This window comes from Branchiostoma floridae, chromosome 9 (genome assembly GCF_000003815.2).
Source record: "Branchiostoma floridae strain S238N-H82 chromosome 9, Bfl_VNyyK, whole genome shotgun sequence".
In the NCBI taxonomy this organism is placed as follows: Eukaryota; Metazoa; Chordata; class Leptocardii; order Amphioxiformes; family Branchiostomatidae; genus Branchiostoma; species Branchiostoma floridae.
In genome coordinates this window covers 23,623,018-23,648,710 of record NC_049987.1, presented here as the reverse complement: position 1 = coordinate 23,648,710, position 25,693 = coordinate 23,623,018, and the positions used below count along the sequence as shown (strand labels likewise).

Here is a 25,693-nt window from a genome sequence, read left to right as displayed (position 1 = left end):
CCCGCATTACAGGCACAAAGTGGGATAAACAAGTCTGCAGCGCGCCTGACGCTCCGGGCTCTGCCGTGTGTGTGTGGTTATTAAAGAGCCGGACCTGCCGCCTTACCGGCCACTTCTTCAGGCAGTCTGCGCACAGAACCCGTGACGCGAGGAGAGAGAGAGACTGTGTATGTAAGAGACTCGGCATATCGCTCTGTCATTATGGACTGATGACATCTCAGAGTAGAGAGATGGAACTACGGCGGACGGAGTGGGCGGTTCTCGTCATATTGGTTGTGCTGTCGCGTTTGGTTAAAGGTAAGGAGCTTATTTATTATTGCCGTACACGTTATATGTAGATCGTGGACACTTGTCACAAGCACGAACAGATTTATCGGATGCATGTGCAGTTTCTAAATGAAACTGACGTTTGCGGAATCTATCGTTAATAACTTGAGGCACGGCGTTTAGAAACCGTTAGAAACCGTACGGTGTGAATAATTTCATCCATTTAGCAAATAACTGGATAACTAGGCTCTCCATTCACAGCTGTACGAAAGTGTTTGATCTATGAGATCCGTTAGGTATGTTATAAGATTTTGCTGACTCAGCTGAATTCCGACTTGCCTATATGTAATACTTGAAGTAGAGTGTAACCTGTTCATCAACCATATTTCAATAGGAGTGTGTGCCTATATACATAACAAGCATGAATACATGTTGTATCAAGTTAAAATCAACCATGACATCATTAACAGCATATGGTACGTCTTTGAGAACAGAAAGATTAGTATCGTTTGAAGAACTCGGCGCCTTTGTATAATTTGATCACGCCCAAATCCATGTCTTGAATATTACAACAAAGCCCGCTCGCCCCATGTACGCTTTTATTAGTCCTTTCATCCAGGTTTCCATCAAGAATATTCTTATCAAAGCTGCGCGCCGAAATGCGATAGACCAAATATGTCCCGACCGTATCATGGCAGGTTCGGGCGCTGTTATCACTTTTTCGATAACAGCAACAATATGGAGGGGACACAGTCCGATAGCTGCCGCCGAAATGCACAGGGCTACAAAGTCCCTGCATATATGAGAATCAATACATAAATACAATTTGCCGAATCTTCATATAGACGTCTTCATAAAAACGACAATACGCTATGATAACAAAGGACTGATCGTTAGATGTTGTCAGATATGTCCCACATTCTGAAACATATTGATGGTACATTTTATGTATGTGTGAGTACGTCTTCTTTAAAAGCAGATATTGCGCCCTGATATCTATAATCGCCCCCTCGGATGGTTGGAAACACCAGAATAACCTAATTACGTACTTTGATTTCTTATCTAACAATGTTGGAGAGACTTCAGTGCAGCCGTTTTGTTTAATCTGATTGAGTTACTGCAGAATTTAAGGTAATGATTCTGCTTTTTAAACAACGTCTGCTAAATAATGATTAGAACATCAATTTTATTACCAACGTTATACTCAACGTGTACTACGTGTTATATACAACGTGTACTCTTTTAGATTAAGGTTCATAGTTCAAAACGTCCAAAAAGGCTAACACACGCTTTTGTATTAGAGAAATACTGAAAATCGCGATTAATATAACCTGCTTGTAACATGAGAGTACAGTTATACTGATCTTAGATTGTATTTCTTAGCTGGTATGATATTTTATTCTTTGTAGTTAAACGTACGAAAGTCACTGTATTTCTTCAATAAAGCGTATATGTTCATGTTTATACATGTGCCGGTGACTACAAGGCTGGGGAAGAGATGCGCATATTACGGTAACTGTGGGAACCCCGTTTATTGTGCACAATGCCCATTTAACACCACGGCAGACAGAGGAGTCACTCACAGCGGAACGGAGGGGCCCAAAGGTGCCAGATTTCACAAATAGAAAGGGCAGAGATGCATCCTCACGTCTTCACGCCGCGCTGTGTTTCATTTAGACTTACTCCTTTGCGGTGAATCAAAGACTTAAGCTATTCTAGGTATTACTTCTCCATTTCCCCTGTGCTGTTGTAAGGCTTTCCGAAGTGTGACTACCACAAATTCAATTCGTGCTCGGTAGCCCTCCCAGTTCACCAGTTTGCCCGTACACTTAATCGGTGGTAATCCTTTTCGTGACGAGTAATGGAGCGAAATGCTGTCTATTACCGCAGTGCATTCCACCGCGTATTCAAAGACAATTACCTGGGCGTAATGCGCTTTCTGGTGACCAGGCGATGCTATTTAAGTTTTTGGTAGTTCTCTGTACTAATCTCCCTACTTGATCTTAGTGGGTGTTGGTTTCGCTGCTTGTCAGTAGGGAGGATAGTCCGGAGCTCAATCAATAAAGGACTGCCCAAGGGAAGTTATTTGCCTGCAGGGTTCTTTTGCTCTTTGGCGAAGCTTAATGTGGTAAGATTGGATTTCCTTAAGGTTTATAAGCTTACAGGGTTTCTATGAGTGCTTACACTTACCAATTACTCCTTTCAGGTACGGACTTTCTATTTTTATTCTATACTCCAGGCAAGGCCAAGTGCATTCTACATTCTGCAAATCCCACGTGCAGCTGGTTTCAGGCACCGTTGCACCAGACGGCGATCGCGCTGCGACCTTACTGCGACTTAAGGCGCGGTGACATGCGATTGTCGTACGATTTTGATGCCATAGGATTGTCAATCAGGCCGTTGTAGAACTATCAAACGGCATGGATTTAAAACAACATTTTGTGTACCAAGACAGTTGTAATTTTGCAGCAGACGTTCACCTTTGTCTTCCAAAATACCCTAAGTTAGCGGTCGTGCGACGATCGCACGACCTGTGTGACTGCGGTGTGTCAATGTTAGGTCATGCATTATTATAGGATGAAGAGTTATTGGTCCAATTACTCTGTCGTTTTTATTGAACTCCACCTTGTTCCAACATCCTTGAAAAGATCATTGATTCAGAATGTACAACACGTGTAAATGTTCCATTATATACGCGAGGAAGTAATATTGCGCTACGATTATGAAGGTTTTGACATCCACGTAAACAATATTTAAAGGCAATTCACTCTCTAAAACATTCATCACTCTTCTTGACAGTTACTAGAATATTACTCATTCTAGTGACATTGAAGAAGAGTAATAGGTGTCAGACTAAACGCCCGGGAGTGAAGTTTTGCTTTTCCACCAGTAGATCCCCCTTATCTATAGCTCTCAGCAGATTTCTGACAATCTTGGACAAGTGGATGATGTCGGAAAGGCTGTCTCTCAATATATCTGCAAATTTTGATCATGTTTGCAGGAATTTTCCGGCTTCGCTTGTCTCAGGAATTTAAAGCCCTTAGCAGATACCGCGGCAATTCCCTAGAAGTGGGTGATGTTTTGCTATTTTCTAGTGCAACATGATGTCTGAACGGTTGTCTTTCGGTATACCTGAATATTTCGATCATGTTTGTGAGAGGATTTTCGGGCTTCGCTTGTCCCAGGCACCCGAAGCCCGCAGATTCCGAGGCAACCCCGGAGAAGAGAAGAATGGTGTCTGAAAGATTGTCTCTTGATAAATCTGCAAATTTCGTGTCAGGATTTTCAGGCTTCGATTGTCCCAGGCATTTAAAGCCCGTAGCAGATTCCGCGGCAATCCCAGAAGACTCCGATGATGTCAGAACTGGTAAGCTCCTGGATGATGTCAGAACTGGTGAGCCCCTGGATGAGTTTGAAGCAGAAAGGATCTGTGACGGCAATAAACTCGATCGTCCCGAACAGATCATGACTGACGGTTCCCATCCCACCGCTTGATTGCATCTCACGCAGTTCAAGTGAAGTATAGACAACAAAACTGACTTCTTTAGACATCTCCCATTGCGAATCCACCCCACAGGCCTTCATGTTGTCACCCTCCCACATTTCTTGCCAAATTGGTCCGTCTAATGACAGGGTATTATCGGGCCTGACGTTTAAATCACGGCGCGCAGCACATTGCGCGGACTGTCCAGTCAAAGCTCCGAGGAAATTTCCCTCTCTGGCCTGCAGGAAATTGGCTGCCTGTCAATCAAGTTTCCCTGAGTGTTACGGCGCTGACACCATTTCTCAGGGGGTGCAACGATAGCTGAGCGGGGTTGAAATGAGATACATGTACGGAACAGAAACCACTGCTATCAGGCTGGATCGGTCTTCTAAAACGACGCGAGCTTAGTGGTGATTGGTTATATGTTGTATTGGTCTGACGGGATAACAGCATTACAAGCCTACTCATAGAATATAGAAATATGTAATTCTAAGTTTATTGCAAATGTTTGCCCGGGCACAAATCAAACATGAAAAGGGACACACAAATGGTTACAAAAAATATCACCTCTTGTCTACTCTTATCTGAAAGCTAACTTTAAATTCTAACTTAATAAATTTGGCGTCTTTTTCTAAGAAAGTGGAAGACTCGGTGATTTTAAGTAGAGAGTGATTTTCTTAAAGTCTGTATACGTAAAGAGGAAGAAAGTAGGAATGGATTCGGATACAGTACAGCCCAAAAGGGGTGTTTAAAATGTACAAATTGAACCAAACTCCACTTAGACAACCGTTGACTACCAAATGACACCAGCGAGACGGCGCCCTAAAAGGTGATAAACCCATCGTAACTGCTTAAACTGTGCAAAACACACCATTTAGTGATGTTAAGAACAGAGTAGTCGTCTTTAAGTCTGTCAACGGAAAGAAAGTAGATTTGGATACAACCCAGAGGAGGTGCTGAACATGTTCAAACTTGTCCAAACGCCACCTAAACTGTTGACTACCAAATGTTATCAGCAGGACAGTGCCTTAAAAGGATGTAAACCCAGTGGAACTGCTTAAATTGTACAAAACACACCATTTAGACAAACCACCAGACTTCAGACTTGTTACGCCTTACCAAATCGTCTGAGAGTCTGAGAAAATAATATTCTTGCCGCCCTGGGATGATATCATTAGGAAAAGACGACTGCACTTAAATGATGATAAGCCCCGTGGAATTGCTTAAAATGTAGAAAATATAACACGTAGACAAACTTTGACTACAATCCTTACTTTACAGAGACAGTCTGTCTGAGTGGCGAGATGATATTTCTAAAAGTAATCGCACCAACTCGCACATACAGAAAATTGGCTAACGCAATATAAGTTTAACAGATAGCAGAAGCAATATCTCAAATCACAGACAACATGTCAGCTGCAAAGTCTATTTAATGAAAATACTAATATTGCTAGACCTGCCCGATCGTCGTTTTTGATAGTCCATTGATGCTAATGGATTAGAAACTACGTTTTTATTAAAAGTCATATACAGCTTTATTGACATGATGAAAATTTCTAATCACTTTTAGTTTAGTGACGTGGAGACCATTTTCACTCTAGATTGTCACTGTACATTGTCAAGTTCGTTCAGGCAATGACATACCGATCATTTCACTTGAGACGACTGTCTCAGACTTGTTGGTAAGCGCTTTACAATTGTGTACGTAAGGCCCCCTTTCCACTAGATGGGGATAGCGATACGCTCTCATTGCGACCTAACTAGGATATGTGTAACCTTAAGTTTCACACTGGGTATATCATACAAAACGTAAAAGTGACTGAGACGACAAAAAAATGCACAAAGTGTAAAACAATTCGATTCGTTTTTATACAATTCGTTGAGTGATATGTCAACTCTATGTCGCAGAGATCGAGAGCGCGGCGAGAACGCCTTCCTAGTGGAAAGGGGGTATCAACGTCAGCTGTATGTAGACGTGTTAGAACGCACGACCTGCTACATTCCATCCAACCCGCGGGTAGGAGTGGGTTTCTGGTGTAGGTAGAACACAAAAGTACGTATTGTATCAAATACAATTATCAAACATAATTATATCTCCAGGACATGAACACACAGCCGACTTTTCGATGACCGTCTGTCATGATCACCTTCATCCTGGCAACACTGGCTTTACAATTGTGTGCGAAAACGCCAGTTGTATGTAGTAGTGTCAAGATCCACAACCTGCTACCTTCGATCCCAGTCTGTGGGTCGGATTGAGATTGTGGTGCAACTGCGGGCAGAATGCCAGACGACGCATTGTATCAAGCACAATTATCAACCATAATTATATCTCCAGGACATGAACGCACAGCCGACTTTTTGATGACCGTCTGCCATGATCGCCGCTCTCCTGGCAACACTGGCTGGCGACAGGTGACAGGCGGTCACCGAAAATTTATGCCTGTTTTCATTTATTTGTTAAGATTGTCAGAATGAAATCTGAGAGGTATGGGTAACAGGATTAGTATATCCTTTACAAGACCGACACCTCAAGAGTACCTTTAAAGTTAAAAGCAAAATTATAACAAATAAGCCCAAATAAATACTAGAAGACGCATCGTTTCAAACACATTATCAAACATAATTATACCTTCAGGACATGACCGACCGCACAGCTGATTTTCGATGACTGTCTGTCATGATCACCTCTCTCCTGGCCACACCGGCTGGTGACAGGTGACGGGCGGTCACCGAAAGTTTATGCCTGTTTTTATTTATTTATTGAGATTTTCAGAATGAAATCTGAGAGATGTGGGCAACAGGATTAGTATATCCTTTACAAGACCGACACCTCAAGATTACCTATAAAGTTAAAAACAAAATTATAACAAATAAGCGCAAATAAATACTAGAAGTAGCTTGATACATTCACGTATTAACCTTCGTGTTTCCGATCCCTACCAGAATGTCCGCTATTATTAGGATCCGTTCACAGCTTCTTGAGTACTGCTGTTACAGACACATGCACAGACAAACTCGCAGACATTTTTGGCGAAGCTAACTAGACTTAATCACGATTAATTGTGAGTAAAGTGTTTATTTTCTAGGACACCAGCAACGTATTTGTAGCAGTATGATATATGGACCGTCCCCCTCAGGCTGCGGGTAGGAGTATAGGGTTATAGTTCATAGATACGGTGTCAGCTGGAAGCCGTAACGACAGAGGGAAAATCAAAGACCAGACATGGTGTCAACTTCTTGCAACCGCCAATCCTGACCCACCGCAAGTAAGAAGAAAGCTAGTAGGCCCATTTTCAGACTTTCCCGATCCCTACCAGCATGCCATCTATCAAAATAGGATCCGTCCACAGCATCATGGGTACTGCTGTTACAGGCGCACACGCACAGACAAACTCGCAAACATAACCTTCCTGGCGAAGCTAACTAGACTCAAGCGCGATTAATTGTGAGTAAAGTGTTTTTATTTTTCTAGGACGCCAGCTATGTATGTGTAGTAGTATGATTTATTGACCGCCCCCCCTCAGGCTGCGGGTAGGAGTATAGGGTTATAGTGCATAGACACAGTGTCAGCTGGAAGCCGTTACAACGACAGAACGAAAATCAAACAGCAGACATGGTGTCAACGTCTTGCAACCGCCAATCCTGACGCACCGCAGGTTAGAAGAAAGCCGCTAGTAGGCCCATTTTCAGACTTAACCCCCACTTTCCCGATCCCTACCAGCATGCCAACTATCATTAGGATCCGTCCACAGCTTCTTGAGTACTGCTGTTACAGGCACACACGCAAAGACAAACTCGCAAACATAACATTTTGGCGAAGGTAACTAGACTTAAGAACGATTAATTGTGAACAAAGTGTTTTTTTATTTTTCAGACGCCAGCTACGTATTTGCAGTAGTATGATATATTGACCGCCCCCCTCCGACTGCGGGTAGGAGTGGGGTTGTGGTGTATAGATACGGTGTAAGCTGGAAGCCGTTACAAACGGCAGAAGGAAAATCAAAGACCAGACATGGTGTCAGCATGTTCTCATAACCGCCGGACACAAAATCAATGGCGAACAGCAGGTAAGATTGTGCAAAACGTTCTCCCGGACAGGCGCATAAATCATCGCAGGACAAATCTCAGGCTAAGTTCATATGTCGCAGGGGAGGGTTATGGGTTTATTAAGTGCTGCGCCCAACATCTGTTGGGGAGCATAAAATTATGTTACTGTTTTCACTACTTTTTGTTAAAAAGTTACACATCATTACGAAGCTTAATAAGGTCTCTTTTTCAGAAATGCAGCATAGTGGAAACAGTATCCCTATTTTCCAAAGGGTCTAAAACGCCCAGAATTGGGAAAATGTGTAGTGAAAATTTGTAAGCACCACAAGGGTTAAGCTAAGCTCCAATAAAATATGTTGCGGGAGGATCTCAGGTCTGAGGCAAGGTAAAACCAAACTCCTAGCTGTCACATGTAATATGTGACACCTACTCCAGGAGTAACAATACACACAAAGATTTACAGCACAATATAACATACAACATCTCAATCAATAAACCGCATGTGTCATATCCTAAGATATTAAAAACCACATGTGCCACATATACCTGTTGTTCTATTTGGCTACCTTTTACATATGTTTCATTAGCTGCTGCTAAAACGTCTTGAATGTGGTCACAGTTTGTTACTCATGTGTTAAACGGTTCTGTTAGGATATGATCCTGTATGTGAAAGACCTCGTGTTTGTTTATCTGTTCTGAAGTTTTCCGTGGTTCTAGGATTGAAGAAGTGATGGCCACAAACTGTAAGGAGCGTGTCTATATTTCAATTCTAAAGCTGGTGCAATATAATTTTAAGGCATTAATTTACCTTATAATTCATCTATGTTTTATCACCTAGTTTATATCTATAGTGTATCTCCTACCAATTTATATCCCCATTGTCAAAGAGTATGGTAAATCATGTTTATCTAACGACACCGTCATGTTTGTGGTTTATATTGCTAATGACTTTCGTGACTTTTGCCTATACATAGCCGTGTGTTTTGGATAACAATGCGATATATCATAGGTGTATGCACAGAAGAAGATTCCATACAGAACTTTGTTTTTAAGCAATGAAAAGGAATAAATAGAAAATGAAAAGTAATAAAGACACACTTGTTTGTAATATGTTTCCAAAATTCAACCATGAATCAAATTTTGTTTGCCGTCAGTTGTGATACATTCTCCAAATGTTTGAAGGTAATCTAATGCCTAGGTTACACATAGCCGAATTTGGCTCCCGACTCTCTCCCGACTATGGTTTAGGAGTGATTCGGGAGCTAGTCGGCTGTAGTCGGCTGGTGTTCGGCTGAGTCGGCTGGCGTTCGGCTGAGTCGGCTGGTGTTCGGCTGCCTCAGCCGAATGTTTTGAAATGTTCAAATGATATTCTTAGACATAATTGTCTTCTTGTATGTTGCCTTATTATTTTCTGATATAGTTTTGCACACTAGTACTAGTATGTATCTGCACAGCCGGTAAAACCACCCTTCGGCGTAACACACCAGCTTCTGTATCTGTATCTATTTAGCTAGCATAACCACCCTTCAGCGTGACACGCCAGCTTCTGCATCTGTATCGCCAGTAAAACCACCCTCGGCGTAACACACCAGTTTCTGCATCTGCATGTGTATAGCCTGTATAACTGTCCTTCCGTGTACCACACCAGCTTTGCATGTACAAACGATCTTTCCATGTGAAAACTATCTAGGGACTAAATCTATCTAGTGAGCTGAGGCTGCCCCTATATGGTACTTTGTGGCTACGAGTACCGCGTACTCCGTTCCCACATGCGCATGCCAAACATCAATTCTCCCTTCGTGCCCTACTATAGTGGGAATAGAGTATTAATCATCCCCTTTTTTGTACAGATGCCACTTCAGGTGCTTTCAGAGATAAAACAGTTCTGTTTGTCTTCATCCGTGAGACACTGCCCATATACTTGGCCACTAATCAAATTCATCGTATCTGCATTTGCGTCTATATAGCCACTCTTCGGAGCGGCTGGTTATATTATTGGACTCCGTTCCAACCATCAATTCTTCAGTCGTGTCCTACTATAGTTGAAATAGAATATGCATCACCCCCCTTGTGTACAGATGTCAGTTCAGACGCTTTCAGAGATGAAACTTTTATCAGTTGTACTGAATCTGTTGAGTGATGCTGTCCCTGAAGTACTTTCTGGCTACAGGTTCCACTAATACTCTGTCCCCACCTACTAACCACTGAACCTTCCTTCCTGTCCTACTGTAGTGGAAATAGAACATGCATCACCCCCCTTGTGTACAGATGTCAGTTCAGACGCTTTCAGAGGTGAAACTTTTATGAGTTGTACTAAATCTGTTGAGTGATGCTGTCCCTGAAGTACTATCTGGCTACGAGTTCAACTTACTCCGTCCCCACCTACTAACCAGAGTCCTATCTTTCCTTCCTGGCCTACTGTACTGGAAATACAATATGCATCATCTCCCTTGTGTACAGATGTCAGTTTAGACGCTTTCAGAGATGAAAATTTTATTAGTTGTACTGAATCTGCTGTGAGTGATGCTGTCCCGATAGTACTTTCTTGGTACGAGTTCCACTTACTCCGTCCCCACTTACTAACCACTGATCCTTTCTTCCTGTCCTACTGTAGTGGAAATAGACCATTCATCTCCCTTGTGTACAGATGCCAGTTCAGACGCATTCAGAGAAACCATTATAAGTTGTACTAAATCCATTGAGTGATGCTGCCCTTATAGTGCATTCTGGCTACCAGTTCCACTACTGGCTACCATTCCCACCTACTAACCAATGATCCTTATTTTCTGTCCTACTGTAGTGGAAATAGAATATGCATCATCCCCATGTGTACATAACATGTCAGCTCAGACGCTTTCAGAGATGAAACTTTTGTCATCAGTCCTTCTAGAAAACAAATTTTGAAGCTACAGCAGCGGCTGATTATATTACACTTAACAACCAGTCACACAAAACCAGTCCACATCCAGCTGTCGTCACTGTAAAAGATTTCCAGTGAGGATGTCCCTACAGTACTTTGTGACAACGATTCCAACTGACTCCGTTCCTTCAACCATCAATCTTCGGAATCCTCCATTCCTGTCCTACTATGGTGGAAATAGAATATGCATCATCCCCCTGTGTACAGATGTCAGCTCAGACGATTTCTGAGATGAAAATTTTATCATCAGTCATTCTAGAAAACTTTGAAGCCACAGCAGCAGCTGATTATATCACATTGAACAACCAGTCACACAAAACCACCCCACATCTAGCTGTCGTCACTTTAAAAGATATCCAGTGGGGATGTGAGGATATCCCTACAGTACTTTGCGACAACGATTCCCACCCATTCCGTTCCTTCAACCATCAATCCTTCATTCGTGCTGTACTATGGTGGAACAAGAATATGCATCACCCCCCCCCCTGTGCACATATGTCAGTTCAGACGCTTTCAGAGACGAAACTTTTGTCATCAGTCCTTCTATCCCCATCTCCTACAGCCGCCTGGGAGGATGAGTCGCCCATTTTCTATGATCGCAGCTGTTTTTAGACTGGACATGACACCGTCACTGCACATGGGGACAATGAATGCAGGTCTTTAATGAGCATGAATAATGTTCTGTGTGTTCTCATCTGTAAGATCTTGTCCAAATACTTGATCACGAATCAGCAACGTCATACACCAGATTCTGTACTTGTATCTTATAGTATATATCTGGAATAACTGCCAGTTCAGATGCTTTCAGAGATTAAAGTTTTATCAGTTTTACCCCAAACGCCATCTCTTACACCCGTCTGGAGGATGTGCTGCCCATCTTCTATGATCCCAGCTGTTTTTAGACTGGACATGACACCGTCACTGCACATGGGGACAATAAATACAGGTCTTAAATGAGCATGAATCACGTTCCCCATCGTATGTCCTCATCTGTAAGATGACTACGAATCAGTAACGTCGTACACCAGATTCTGTATTTGTGTCTTATAGTATATATCTGGAATAACTTCCAGTTCAGATGGTTTCAGAGATTAAAGTTTTATCAGTCTACCCCAAGCGCCATCTCAAAAACCTTCTGGTAGGATGAGTCGCCCATTTTCTTTGATCCCAGGCCAGACATGTCACCGTCACTGCACAGGAGGACAATAAATGCAGGTCATTAATGAGCATAGCCAGATGGTTCCCGCCACCTCCGGCCTCGCCCCAACTTATCCGAGCAGTAATACTGCGGGATGTGACGCTGGGACGTCAGGTGTGACGCCGGGACGTCAGGTTTAGGATGCACCGGGCCGTAAATACGTGAAGCGATCGACACTGACAGTAAATCCCAGGGTTAATACATTTTTCACGCGACCCAAGGGTGGAGAAATATCTGTCATGGAAGTTGCAATGAAATCCAAACAGTGGCGCAAAATTGTCGCTCCGGTAGTAAAATAATACAATATGATGTGATGAGCAGTGTGTATTCAAGCATATCCAGTTGTCAGGAAAAAATAGACAAATCTAATTAGCGAAAATCTCTGGAGGCGACAGGTTTGGTTTCTAATCCAGGTGTTTCTAGCTCCAAGGCCTCCATGGACACCCTCTGGCAAAGCACATTTGCTGGGACTTTTGAATTGCATGAAGAAAAAGTTCGCGACCCCAATTATGACAGAAGCCATTGATTTATTCCCGGAAGACGATTCGCAGTCTGGCGCGCTCGTCAGCAGGGAAAAGCCAATTCAATGGCACTGGTTTCATATCGTAAAGGTTACCGGCCCGTGTCACCATACAAATATTTATTCCAATATGGCGGAAGGATCCTCACTTGCTATCATATATCTTGCAGAAAGTCTTTGCAATATTTATAGGCAATACGTCAAACAGAATGTTCCATATGGAACAGTGCATGTAGGTTCCTACATTATGTTATCTGATCTGGACAATAAGTTATCTTTTGTACTTAAATAAGGCTTTATCTCTAACGATATCATTTACACGTTTCCAATAGACGCCAACGTTGCAACATTTCTGTCCTACAGTTGCTGATGGTCTGAGTTTGGATCAGATCACTGGCAGAGAGAATCGGAACAATCGTAAAATGACCTGAGCTGTCCTAAAGAAGTTCAGAACTAATTTGCTTCAGCACAACGCATCTGACCTGCCTTATCAACTATTACAGACAATGATCTGCTTTCTGTTAATACGTAAATATGGTATACTATTCAAAATGTTAGATGAGGTCATATGTATGATATCTAACCTATATTGCGGCGACGATGTTCAATCATTGCAAGTTGGAGCCTGCGATTTCCGAAAACGTTTCTGTGTTATCGAAAGTAACTTGTATATCAGGATAACTACTAGTCCGGGATAACTCCTAAATCCAGTTCACGCAGCGTTTTGCCCTGTACGTCCGTTCTTAAAGCAACTAGATATGATTTTAGAAACGGTCATACGTTTCAGGTAGCATCCAATTCCGTTCGACAGTGACAGTGAATAAGATCTACCGTGCAACAGATTTAGCCAAAAAATAACTTTGAATTGATCTGTGGCGATAAGCACACATTTTTGATGTTTCAGCGAAAGGGAACCAAAGCTAGACAAAGTCAAGACAAAATACATAGTAACGAGTGAACTTGTTCCAACGTTTTTTAGTCCAATATCTAATGTTGTTAATTAACTCTTTCAAGCAGTCATTCACTCATTACTGCATTCTATTTCCCATAGTTCACGCCGTGTCTTACCGCGTCCGTCCGGAGTCCCTGGCCGTACGGGAGGGACAGACGGCAACGCTGCGATGTGCCTTCCTCGGACTGACGTCACAGAGCGTTGTCTTCTGGGAAGGGCCGCCCAACTTTGCCGTCATCTCCACAGGACGAGAGGTCGACCCGCGTTACCCCAGGCACCGCATCATCGGGGATCCCGCCAGAGGAGAGTACCACTTAGAGATCAAAGATGTTGACATCAGGGAGGAAGGAGGCTACAGATGCAGCACTCTCGGTCTTACCGAAAAGGCAGAAGTCACTTTGAACGTTGTGGGTATGCACTCTACCTCACTTTTATTAAATCGTGATACACATACACATACTCATATTTACCGTTACGAAAGAGAAACATATTACCTCACTTTTATTCAATCGTAATACACATACTCATATTTACCGTTACGAAAGAGACACATATTGTTTTACTCCATTTCTTTCTCTTGACACAATGATTAGTAGTAAAGTAATAGACACCCCATATTGTTCTATTACATGATGTAGCAAGTGGCAGGACAGAGCTGCAGGGGATGGTCACCGTATATAAGTATATGTAGGTGTTTGAGTGAGACTAAACATGGCAGTAATACTGCAAATGCATTTAAGTTTGCGGGGATTTAATTTCGTGGTAGCGGGAAAATGACTTTTTGCGGTGGTTTTAAGTTCGCGGTAGCACCATGCACTGTAGTCTCTTACTGTTATGGAAAATGTTCGCGGAGGATTTAGATTCGCGGTGAAGTGGCCACCACAAACACCGCGAAATAAAACCGCCGCAAATATTTTTGCATTTAAAGTATGCTAAGCTAGACCATGCGAGGGCACACATATATTTACTTGCAACTGTTGCCTTTGTAGAAATAACTTTTCTTGTTATCTCAGCGCTAAACGTATTTACAAGTCATGCACCTGTCAGTTTTGCTCTTGGCAAGTTGGCAACAAAGGATAGAAGGCGTCTAAAATGATTCCCGTTATCGTGAACTATAAGGCAGAGAGTATTGGGTTGTCTGTTATCATCAATTTCATGACGTTTCAGCTCGAACCAGACGATGAAATAAAGGGTGAATGTCTACAATGATCATGTGAACTCGCACACAGTGTAACAGAGGCTGTCTGTGGTGATCAGCTTCATCACGTTTATACACAGGAGGGGAGCACATCGGTGTTGTCTGCAACGATAATCGGGATCATACATTTACGCTACGTATGGAGAATAGGGGATCGCTCTTGTCTAATGTCATCAGTGTAATCATGTTTATTCCTAAGTAGGGACCGCAAAGGGCGGCGGTTATCTGAAATGTTCATCATCGCCGTTGTGTCGACGTAGGTTGTCCCGCTTCCACTGGGGCGGCGACCTAAATTGGTTCTATCTAACTCTTGACAACAAAATAGGAACATTATGCAAAATTTGAAAGCGCGTATGAAAGACAACCCAACATATAAAAGAAAGTAAACAATTCTGTACTAGAATTTGTTGAGCAATGTCTTAAAATTTAGGTCACATCCATATTGAAATAAGGATATTAATGGTATATATCTATATCATTTATATGTAATGATTTGAATATCTGTCAAAAATCAACGTCATTACCCTGATGTCCCTGTAGCTCAACTGGTAGCATGCCTCCTAGTTCCAATCATTTAGCAATAGGGACTCTGGTTCAATCATGGGTAGGTATCTTGACCTAACATTGTGGTCCTTGGTTCGAGAAGTTGCATGCATCGAGTACATAAAAGGAGAATGCCTCCCTGTAAAGATATACCATGCTACTGAAACAACAAGGGAACTTGCTATAGAATGGTCCGTTAGGCGTATACAAAGAACTGAACGAACGAACGAACTACCATTTTTACCCACAGTTCCGATGAAAAAACCTCCGGAGATCAAGGGACGTGACGTCACGTTCACAGCCGGACAGCCGATGACGCTAACTTGCGTGGCGACCGAAGGGAACCCTCTACCCAGGCTGAGGTGGTTCAACGCTACCAAACTACTGCAACAGGTAGGCGCTTTACGGTAAATGGCAGTTACTCAAGGTAGTGCTTGGTGCTTTAGCTGCCTGTTTTTAAACGAAACCATGAAAAGAGGTCATTGTTTCCCTTTGATCTAATAGCAAACCATAAAAAGTCTGAATGATTACTATTAAACCTCTACATTCCATACGCTCTGCCCTCATTGCAAGCCGGAAAGAAACAAGCTTTTAAAGACGATCAATACAATATCCCCGAGATTTCACTATCTTCAATTGCAGTAATGTATGTAGCAACATCAGGAAGATTGTTGAACATACATCTTTTTACCTTTTCACCTGTATATGTATGTATCCTTACAATAAACCTTCTTGAATAAAATATGAAATAAAGAATGGTTCATATGCATAGTTTGCTGGGTGGTTCAAGGACCTTTACTGTCAACCTCACCTCACCGGTCCCGTAGTCTCCGTAGGGGCAGCAATGCCATCAACAAAAGTCCACACGTTACGATAGTGTTGATTACAGTTGACTACAGTCATCTTCGGTGCTAACAAGATATTTGCTGCCACAGACGAATCAGAACGCCATGGCGGAAGTCGTGCCCAGCGTCAGCCTCGACTTGGTGATTCCGGAAGTTGCCCGATGGGATCATGGGAAGAACGTTACGTGTGTGGCTGACCAAGGTTACCCTGACCTTACAACCAACATGGCGGCTTCAACGATATTAAACGTGCATTGTAGGTGTGACGTACGTTCTCTGCACGACGTTTATTTTATATCTGCTTTGATATAGATACGTGATGCTGTCTATTATCACAGACCTTTAAATTTTTTTAGCTTCTCATGAATAAATAAAGGTCCAAACACTTTGGAAATCAGGAGTTTTTTTTACATATTAGATCAACATATTTGGTTCATAAAGAATGAAACTTTAAGAGGGAACTCTAGGACACTCTATTGCTCACTGACACTGTTGGGGATCTAATTATAACGTTACTCAACTCAGCTCCATCTGTCGACCTGTACTGTATTCGGGACGTATCTTAGTTAGAATCTTTTGTTTGAATGATTCATTGATTGAAAAACCTTTCCTAAACTTCAGTCTGACCTGATTAAATTCATTTTGAAGGTTTAATTTCTCTTCAGCTAAAAAAATGACTTGCCAAACGTTTTGACCGACTTCCTCAGTCTTTGTTAGCTACCTGACCTGATCGCTGTGGACACGTGACTTTCTGCGTGACGTCAGAAGTGGCTCAAATGTCGTATGCCGTCGACTTTTCTCAACCAGGAAGAGAGATGCTATAGACTTTTGACCCATTGCTGACGTCAAACGTACAGAAATCATAGGGATTGGGTCAGACAGCTGAAATAGGCTTATGAGCGATTTAGTCGAAAATTGCAGTGATTACAATACTTGCAGCTCTCTTCATAATGTGTTTTACCAATGCAGATGAACTTACATTCTATAATTGAAAGGCTGACATTTGCTTGTGACCAAATACAGCATATTTCAGCCATCAACATGGGGAGGGGGAAATCAACCATGCCGGCACTGTAGTATGGATTGAAAATCATCCATGTACTTTTAAACTACCGATGCACTGTAGTATGGATAGGAATATGACAAAATATTTCATCATACCTGTGATATGGCTGAAATAAAAAAAAAGATCACACCACAGATCCCCCGATAGTGCGCAGTAGAAGACAGACACTCCGGGTCAGTGAAGGGGGGACGTTAGACCTTCATTTTACCAACTCAGATAAACTTTAATGCTAATATAACACCATCCACGTCAACAGATCCCCCGATAGTGCGGAGTAGGAGACAGACACTCCGGGTCAGTGAAGGGGAGACGTTAGACCTGCGCTGTGACGTGGACAGCAACCCGCCAGCTGCTGTGTCATGGCGGAAAGTGGATGGCGACATCCCGGGGAATGCGGAAATCAGGTACGTGCGTACTAGACATCCTCCTACGCACGGTCCTCAACGGCTAGCTGACTCAGCCAAGGAGTTTGGACACGACTGTAGGTCCCTCTGCGTAGGAGAATGCTACTAGAAGGAGCATGCGTATGAATGAATGAACTTTATTGGTCGACAATCCTACACGGTACAGTGTGTGACAAAATCTATTAAGCAACAAGACCCTACGGCTTATCTACCCTACAAGTAGAACTACAAAACATTAATAAAACTTACTTATATTTTGTCTCGCTGTTGGAATAAAGTAAAAAAAAAAGGCCTATGCAGGCTGATATGACGTTCTGAATCAGATAAAGATAGAAAGTAGATCGTCGCTATCCATCACAGGTAATAGTATAGCGCCTTAATTGTTACGATGTAACTACACCTTCAAAGACAAGAATAACACAACTGGCAGCTAGAAGACACCAATTACGCATTGGAAAGGGAAGGGGAAAGGCTTGATATTTTCATTCCCTTGTCATTGTTCCAGAGGTAACGAATTACGCCTACCAAAACTGAGCAGAACTGCAGCTGGCGGCTACAGGTGTCTGGCGAACAACGGCATCCTGCCGAGTGGAGAGGGCTCCGTCACACTGATTGTGCTGTGTAAGTTTCCTCACGTAAATCTCTTCATTTCTTTTCTTTGATATTTCTGATATTGTGCTCTCTGTATAGCTAGCTTGATCTACCTGACTTTTACAATAACACCCGAGTAGCCTGCGCCGTTGTACATGTCGTAGACCCCCACCTTGAGAGAACCATTCTCTTTCTATAGTCACCAAGTTTTTTTCTCTTCAAACTTCAGTCAACTTTGCAAACTTCTATTTGTTGTTACAACATGTCAGCAGTATAAAGTGATGCTAAATGGACACATTTCAATAGAAGTTGATGATTCTCATTCATCAATGGAAACCATTCAACAGGAGCTCATGATTCTGTCACCATGGAAGCCAGTCATTCCGCCCTTCTTCACCATGGTAACAGACATAAATCTACAAGATTATAACAGATTGTTCTCCAGTCTTCTGACTTATAGATGATAAATGTTAGCCATCAACCTTCAGTGGGGGCCTGACTAGTGGAAGGGCTCAGGTGAGCTATCTTATCAAGTTATGAATATTTCCCATGTGTCATCGTCCCATCTAGATCCACCCAGTATCACGTCTGGATTCGAGGACAAAACGAGCGCTCTAGCCGGCGGGGAAGGGTTCTCTCTTCGGTGCGAGGCGGAGGGATATCCCAAACCCCGGGTACGGTGGAGGCGGAAGGGTACAAAGCTGTACTTTGACAACCCGCTGGAGTTTACGCAGATTGACTATGACATGGAGGGAGATTACGAGTGTGTCGCTTCTAACGGGCAGATAAGGAACGATGTGAGGCACACCTTCGTGGATGTCATCGGTGAGCACGAAGAAAAACCCTTCTTATCTGTGGTATTTTTAAATGTAGTTTACGTGAAACAAGACAGGTGGCGTACCTAGCGTCAAGCAAAATATAGCAATGGCACAGCCTTGTGTGTGATAGTGAAATTGGACGAGAGCTTACGAGGGGGGTTCAATAAGTTCTTGGTCTCACCAAGAAATAACAAGCACAACTCAGATTTTCAGGCACAACTTCATAGTATGAAGTCTTTTATCAATATCCTCCAAATTTCAAATCATTTGAGTCATTACTTTCCAGGCATTCGTTTTTCCTAAATTAGAAGGTAAGTGGCGAGAAAAAAGTTGTTTGAATTGTGATCAGACATGTGTGGGTCTAGTTTCCCATGCCATAAATTAACAAAAGACGTTGTCAAAATGTTTGATAATGATTCTCTTCCTATTTCAAGCAAAAAGAATTGGGTTTCTAACTTCCAGCAGCGCAAATTGACCCACACACTCAGGTCAGGTCAATTGTCCACGTTTTTTTCCTTCTCCCTCACCTAACGTTACTGGGTGTCGCCTGCAAAGTAATGATCACACTAATTTGAATTTTGGTACATATTTATATAAGACTTTATACTTGACATCTATGCTTCGAAATCTGATCTGTGCTTACTTTTTCTCGGTAAAGTCGGGGACTTATTGATAACCCCACGTACATGTATAAAGTCTTATATAAATGTGTACCAAAATTCAAATTATTGTGATCATCATGTTGCAGGCGACACCCAGTAACGTTAGGTAAGGGATAACGAAAACAAGTGCTTTTAAAAAAAGCTGGCGTTTCGTCTACGTTTATGAGTGTGAACTGTCTCTTTCTTGAAGTAAAATCTGTTAGAAAAAGTCACTCAAGGGCTGTTGCGTCTATAAGAAAAATTGTTATTTTGGAAAGGAGTACTGTTTAATAGCTGGTCTTGGCTTACAACTTTATTTTAAATTGTACAATAAGTTCATTATAAAATCTATTAATATACTAGTACTCAGGTACTTATGTACACTTGAAAAAGCACCATCAGCACTGTGACAAGATTCTATCTAAATTGACTACCAAATGTCAAACAAATATCCAAACCAATTAACAGCTACCTCATCTCTATTATACTGGTTTCCGCATTTACAACATTTCTTCCTTGCTTTCCTGGATAATTTTGCTAATATCCATGAAAATTTCCATACTTTTGTGTCGAGCGGTGTGACTTTCCACGTCCGTGTTGTCTGAAAACTTCTGAATGAAGTCGATACTGAACAATGGAGCATTTGCTACTGTAAGAAAGGATCGCTGTTTTTGATGGAGTTTCATGCAAACAACATCAAGAGCCTCTGTTTACATCATGAATAGTAGTTTAGTGGCGAGTGTTTTGCGAGAATCATCTTACCGCGCATAGGAGCCGCTGCACGGTATTTTCCATTACCATGAACAGAAAAATTCGAATGCCGGGTTTGGAATCTATGTTCATAAGACAAAGGCCTTGCATATATGAAATGAATACTAAACTAATAAAAAAATGATATATAAAGATATAATATCAATAAATAAATAGAATATTTATATATTATCTTCAATATTTAAAAAGAAAACAATCCACTCCTGGGCTCGAACCAGGGACTTTCGGATTTGAAGACCTGTGACTTTACCGTTTGAGCTAAGTTGTTACGTGTGTTGCATGTGAGTGTACATCATGCTTTAACCTCACTACATAGTATTATTTATGTCGATTTTCGGTCGCTTTCTTGATAAAATCATTTTTTCTTAAATAATAAAAAAATGAGATATAGAAATATGATATCAATAAACAAATAGAATATTTGTATATTATCTTCAATATTTAAAAAGAAAAAAATCCACTCTCGGTGTTTCGAACCAGGTTCTCTCGGATCTGAGGACCTGTGACTTTACCGTTTGAGCTAAGTTGATCCGTGTGTTACATGTGAGTGTACATAATGCTTTAACCTCACTACATATTATTATTTATGTCGATTTTCGGTCGCTTTCTTGATAAAATCACTTTTTTTCTTGTGCAATCTTGTAGAATAGATATAATATGGCCATTTTCCAGGATATTGAAGTCCGAAACTACAATGCAATGGTATTTCCGAACAGTCCTACCTCACAGCGTTCGTTCCTCAATGGTGGATGTGAATGGAGTCTGTCGCCTTCTATAGTGGTCACCAAACGCAAATAACCAATTGAAATAGCGCCAAATGAAATAGATAAGCTTACAATCCCTTAATATCATTGAATAAAAATAATAGCCTAAGATTAGATTACATTATGAAATATATTAGAAATCTACCTATGAAAGTCTAATGTGTCTTCAGCTTTTTCCATCAGAAAATTCACATTTCCGTAGCGGCTACATGCGGTTGCCTATGTCACGTACAAATCAGGCTGACGCAACAAACGTGAAGGTCTTGCCATATAAGGCAATGGTAGAACAACAAATGTGGAGGGTCTTCATCCTATGCTACACAGTGTTGAACCATTCAGGCATTCATGCATGCACCGATCCATCGAAGCATCATTGAAGCACTGAAGGTAAAACCAAATACATTGCGTTTAGAGGCGACGAAACGCAAAAAAAGGTGGACAATTGATCTGCAACCTGAGGTGTGAGGTCCAATTGTCTGATCACACTTCACCCTTCTTTTTCTCCCCACTTACCTTCTAATTTAGAAAAAACGAATGCCTGGAAAGTAATGACTCCAATGATTTGTAATTTGGAGGATATTGATAAAAGACTTCATACTATGAAGTTGTGCCTCAAAATCTGAGTTGTGCTTGTTATTTCTTGGTGAGGCCAAGAACTTACTGAACCCCCCTCGTACATGAATGTATCGGACGAAAGCGTACTTTGAAATAATTGTGCAGTTGATTAGCTGAATCAATTATAGACGTACTTTTCTGAAAGTTATACATCCAGGTCAACTGTCTAAAGATAATACAATTTCTACAACTGAATAAGATACGGAGAGTACGTGGGGACTTTTCGGATGAAACCAATCCCTTTTCTTCATCAACTTCTTCCACCAGTTTATGCTAGTAACGCTCAAGAAGATTGATGGATGTCACTCTAAACGACCGGAAATGATATTCTATTTCTTTTTTCGGTAGTAGAGATTTATCTGTTTTGATGTTGTGCTTAACATGTACATAACTATAGTTGAAGTGTTAAAGTTTCGCTTAACTCATATGAAATGGTTTTATATGCTTCCAAAGGAAAGCCCTACATCAACACTGTGAGTTTGAAAGTGTCTGTGCGGTCCGGAGACACGGCCAGACTTGTGTGTGAGATTCTGTCCGACCCCCTTCCTGAGGAGACAAGATGGCTGCGGCGTGGCCCCGGGCAACAGGACAAACCGGTCACGGCCAGTCAGCGACCAGGAATCAGGTACTTGCTGCAACCAATTACCCCCCCCCCCCCCCCACACACACACACACACGCAAACACTTTTGACCAAGAAAAAGGGAATTTGCCGTATCAGTGATACAACCAAGCATAAAGATTGAAAACACGAAGAATGCACAGTGAATCACGTTTGTTTTCTACGCCTAAGCCTATGCAATGAAAATGTATTGACATTTTTGTTCACAATGCTAATAAGGAGAGAATTTGATATATTACAGCCTTTAAATAAACTCAATTACATCATAGGAGATAAGCTTTGCTTTCATAAACACTAGGTAAATATATCAAAGGATGTTTACATCTTTAATGGAATTATAAATGTAACGATACGTTACTTGCAGCATGTTTATACACTTGTTTTTACATTACTTAAATTGTATCCACTTATTTGTGTGTATAGTTGTGGTAGACCATACAGAAGTAGCTGTAATTCTGTGGCAAGAAATAATGTTCTATTTCACGTGGGAAGGCAGGAGGAGAGAAGTTCCGCCAGTGGCGTGACGAACACCTTGGTGATTTCTCACGTGGGCCGTTCTGACGGCGGAGTTTACGTCTGCGAGACAACAAACACGTTCGGCACCTTCCAGCGGGAGTTCCACATGGACGTCAAAGGTAGTCATGGTGTTCCGTCATCTATTCTTAGCAGAGACACCTAGCTGGAGTGTGGATTACTGCAAGCCAGTGTTCCCTGAGCGAGGGACAAATGATCACCGAAACGTCGGCTATGGATGAAACCCTTCTCATTGTATACTTTATTTTTGTTTACATTAACGGAATCATTGCTTTTTATCCGTTTCTTCCTAAGTATTCCTCTATTGCTCCAAACAAATAAGGCCAATTACTAGAACTAGACTGCTGTCACTGGTAAAGTAGAAGACAACCTGTGGTGTTAGATTACATATCGTAGCAGGTGGCAGGGCAGAGCTTAAGGTGCTGGTCATCATATTTACGAAATCATAATTAGTTTTGAAAAGATTAACTCAAATTAAAACTTTCAATTCAAGTCTGTGAATTTTATTCAAGACAATGCTCATATACTTTTCAAACAGCAACCAACACTCAGGCTGTGGTCATCGCGTCTGTCACGGTCATCGTCTTGCTGATTCTGTTCGCCACGATTTTCATCTGTATCGCCAAGAGGACGGGATTGACGGAAAGGGTTAGGCGCGGTTAGTACCAGGTTTCTATCACTTCAGTTTGCTTGTAATTATGTAACTACCAGGACGACTATCCCTAAACTAGACGGAGGCCGATACAAACTGCCAAAAGGATATGGTTGTCAGAAAGAGTCAGACGTGGTTAGTGCCAGATTTCTATCACTATGGCCTACCTGTAACTAGGTTTACCTATATCGATCATCAACCAATCGAGACGGAGGCCAATCGGTCGGTATCGGCCCTCGTGTTGGTTGAGTATGATAGATGGCGTCACACTTCCGATCACGTGATATGGGCTTCTGGTCATTTCAACTTGAGAAGGATCAAAGGACAGATTGAAAGTTTATTGTAAACGCTATTTGGATCACAATAATGTGGGTAATGTGGCGTATGCATAAGATTGTTTTTCTTTGTATCGTATGGGCCGCATACTTACTATCGTTAATGATGCAAATATTCAGGCCCTTTTGTACTTATTTAAATAAAGGGAATTACCTTTTGTGTGGAAAAAGCGTGTCATTTTTTTTTTTGCTAATCGTTTTAATTTTGTTGGCGAATCCCCAGAGAAAGCGTCGACCTCTGACCTGACGCTACCCCGGGCGTTGCCTCCCCTCCCCTCCTACATGGTTCCCGTGGGGTCGGACCCGGGGGACGGGCTGGAGATGCAGGACTTTAAGGGGACCCTGAAACCGCGCCCGCCCCCCAGGACGGACCTCGAGCCGTACTCTATCGGGCTGTCCTACCCAAGTAGGTAGCCACAGCTTTCTGTTGGATTTGGTACATACATTGTATTACATGCATTTATTGTATTCCAATCTCATTGTTGTCAATAGTATATTCATGTGTTGAACTGAACTGAACTGATGGTCTGTCCAAGTACTACGTATCAGTGAAAACTTATTTGCAAGTTTATTCAGGAAGGTTGATGGCAAGTACGTGGTAGAAACACAGGCCTTTAGATGACATACATGAGGCACTAAACAGTGATTAACATTATTGTAAAAAAATCTCGAATGCTAGTGTTGGCTATATCTTTATATGCTGGAAAACATAATGAGCCGATATAGACAAAGTTACTATAAAATATCTCATAAAGTCATATGCCTATGGATAGTTGTTGATAAACGTTAACGAACATGTCTAATTTTCAAATTTCGTACACTGTGCTCCAGCACACTAATATTATTTTCTAGCATTAAAAGAAACAGTTTGCATATTGTACAAAAAGAAGCAGACAACGATTGTGCCATCTTATTGCTACGTACTTGTGTCCCAACTGACCCCTGTAGGTTTGATGCACCCCCTCCCTCCCTACTCCACTGTGGAGAGACAGAGGCCGGACGGGGAGGACAACATGCTGGACTCGCCCTACCTGGAGGACCCCTGGGAAACGGAGGTCAATTCCCTTTGTTGCATCCAGAACACGTCCTTATCCAGAATACGCTCTGACGCACATAGTCTAGTCTTCAACAGGAACCATCCTGCAAATAAAGAAATTCCGTTAATCCATATTGTGTGGGGAGCTTCCTAGTGGTTTCCGATTACATAAGGTAGCAAGTGGTAGGACAGGGCTGGAGAGGGGGGCTGGTCACTATACAATATACAATTATGATTGTGTTTCTTTTGAGTAAGAATAAACCAAAGAGTACCTTGTTAGACTAGACTAGACTAGACTAGACTAGACGAATGTAAACGTATGTACATGCTTGTAATTGTTTCTAAGTTTTTTGTCGTTTTGTAACGTTTCCTTTTTTTTTTATCCTGCAGGGTTTTGTGATGCCCCCATCGGTTCCCCCCAAACACCGTGCGGACAAAGGGATCAACGTCATTACCCAATGTTAAGACTGTCGTGATGGTGTTCTTCGTCAGAGTAATGTCAGTGGACAGGAACTGAATCAGTCTGTGGACCATCATCCATACCGTACATCGCCATTACCCAATGTTGAGACTACCGTGATGGTGTTCTTCGTCAGAGTAATGTCACTGGACAGGAACTGAATCAGTCTGTGGACCACCATCCATACCGTACAACGCCATTACCCAGTGTTGATATTGCCATGATTGTTTTCTTCGTCAGAGTAATGTCACTGGACAAGAACTGAATCATTCTGTGGACCACTATACATACCGCACAATGCCATTACCCAATATTGGTACTATCCTGATGGTGTTATAGTCAGAGTAATGCCACTGGACAAGAACTAAAACCAGCCCGTGAACCCCCATCCTTCTTGCTACTTTACGAT

At 41.9% G+C, this 25,693-nt stretch overlaps 1 protein-coding gene across 1 annotated transcript; it reads left to right on the top strand.

The window, feature by feature from the left end:
* Positions 1–25,372, top strand: LOC118422360 (hemicentin-1-like). The gene is made up of 13 exons (XM_035829879.1): positions 1–297; positions 13,491–13,802; positions 15,383–15,525; positions 16,068–16,233; positions 17,300–17,447; positions 17,953–18,068; positions 18,609–18,863; positions 22,101–22,272; positions 22,760–22,902; positions 23,340–23,459; positions 24,012–24,194; positions 24,737–24,843; positions 25,215–25,372. The coding sequence occupies exons 1-13, from the start codon at positions 210–212 to the stop codon at positions 25,287–25,289; spliced, it is 2,028 nt and encodes a 675-aa protein (XP_035685772.1). The 5' UTR covers positions 1–209; the 3' UTR covers positions 25,290–25,372.
* The last annotated feature ends 321 nt before the right edge of the window (positions 25,373–25,693 follow it).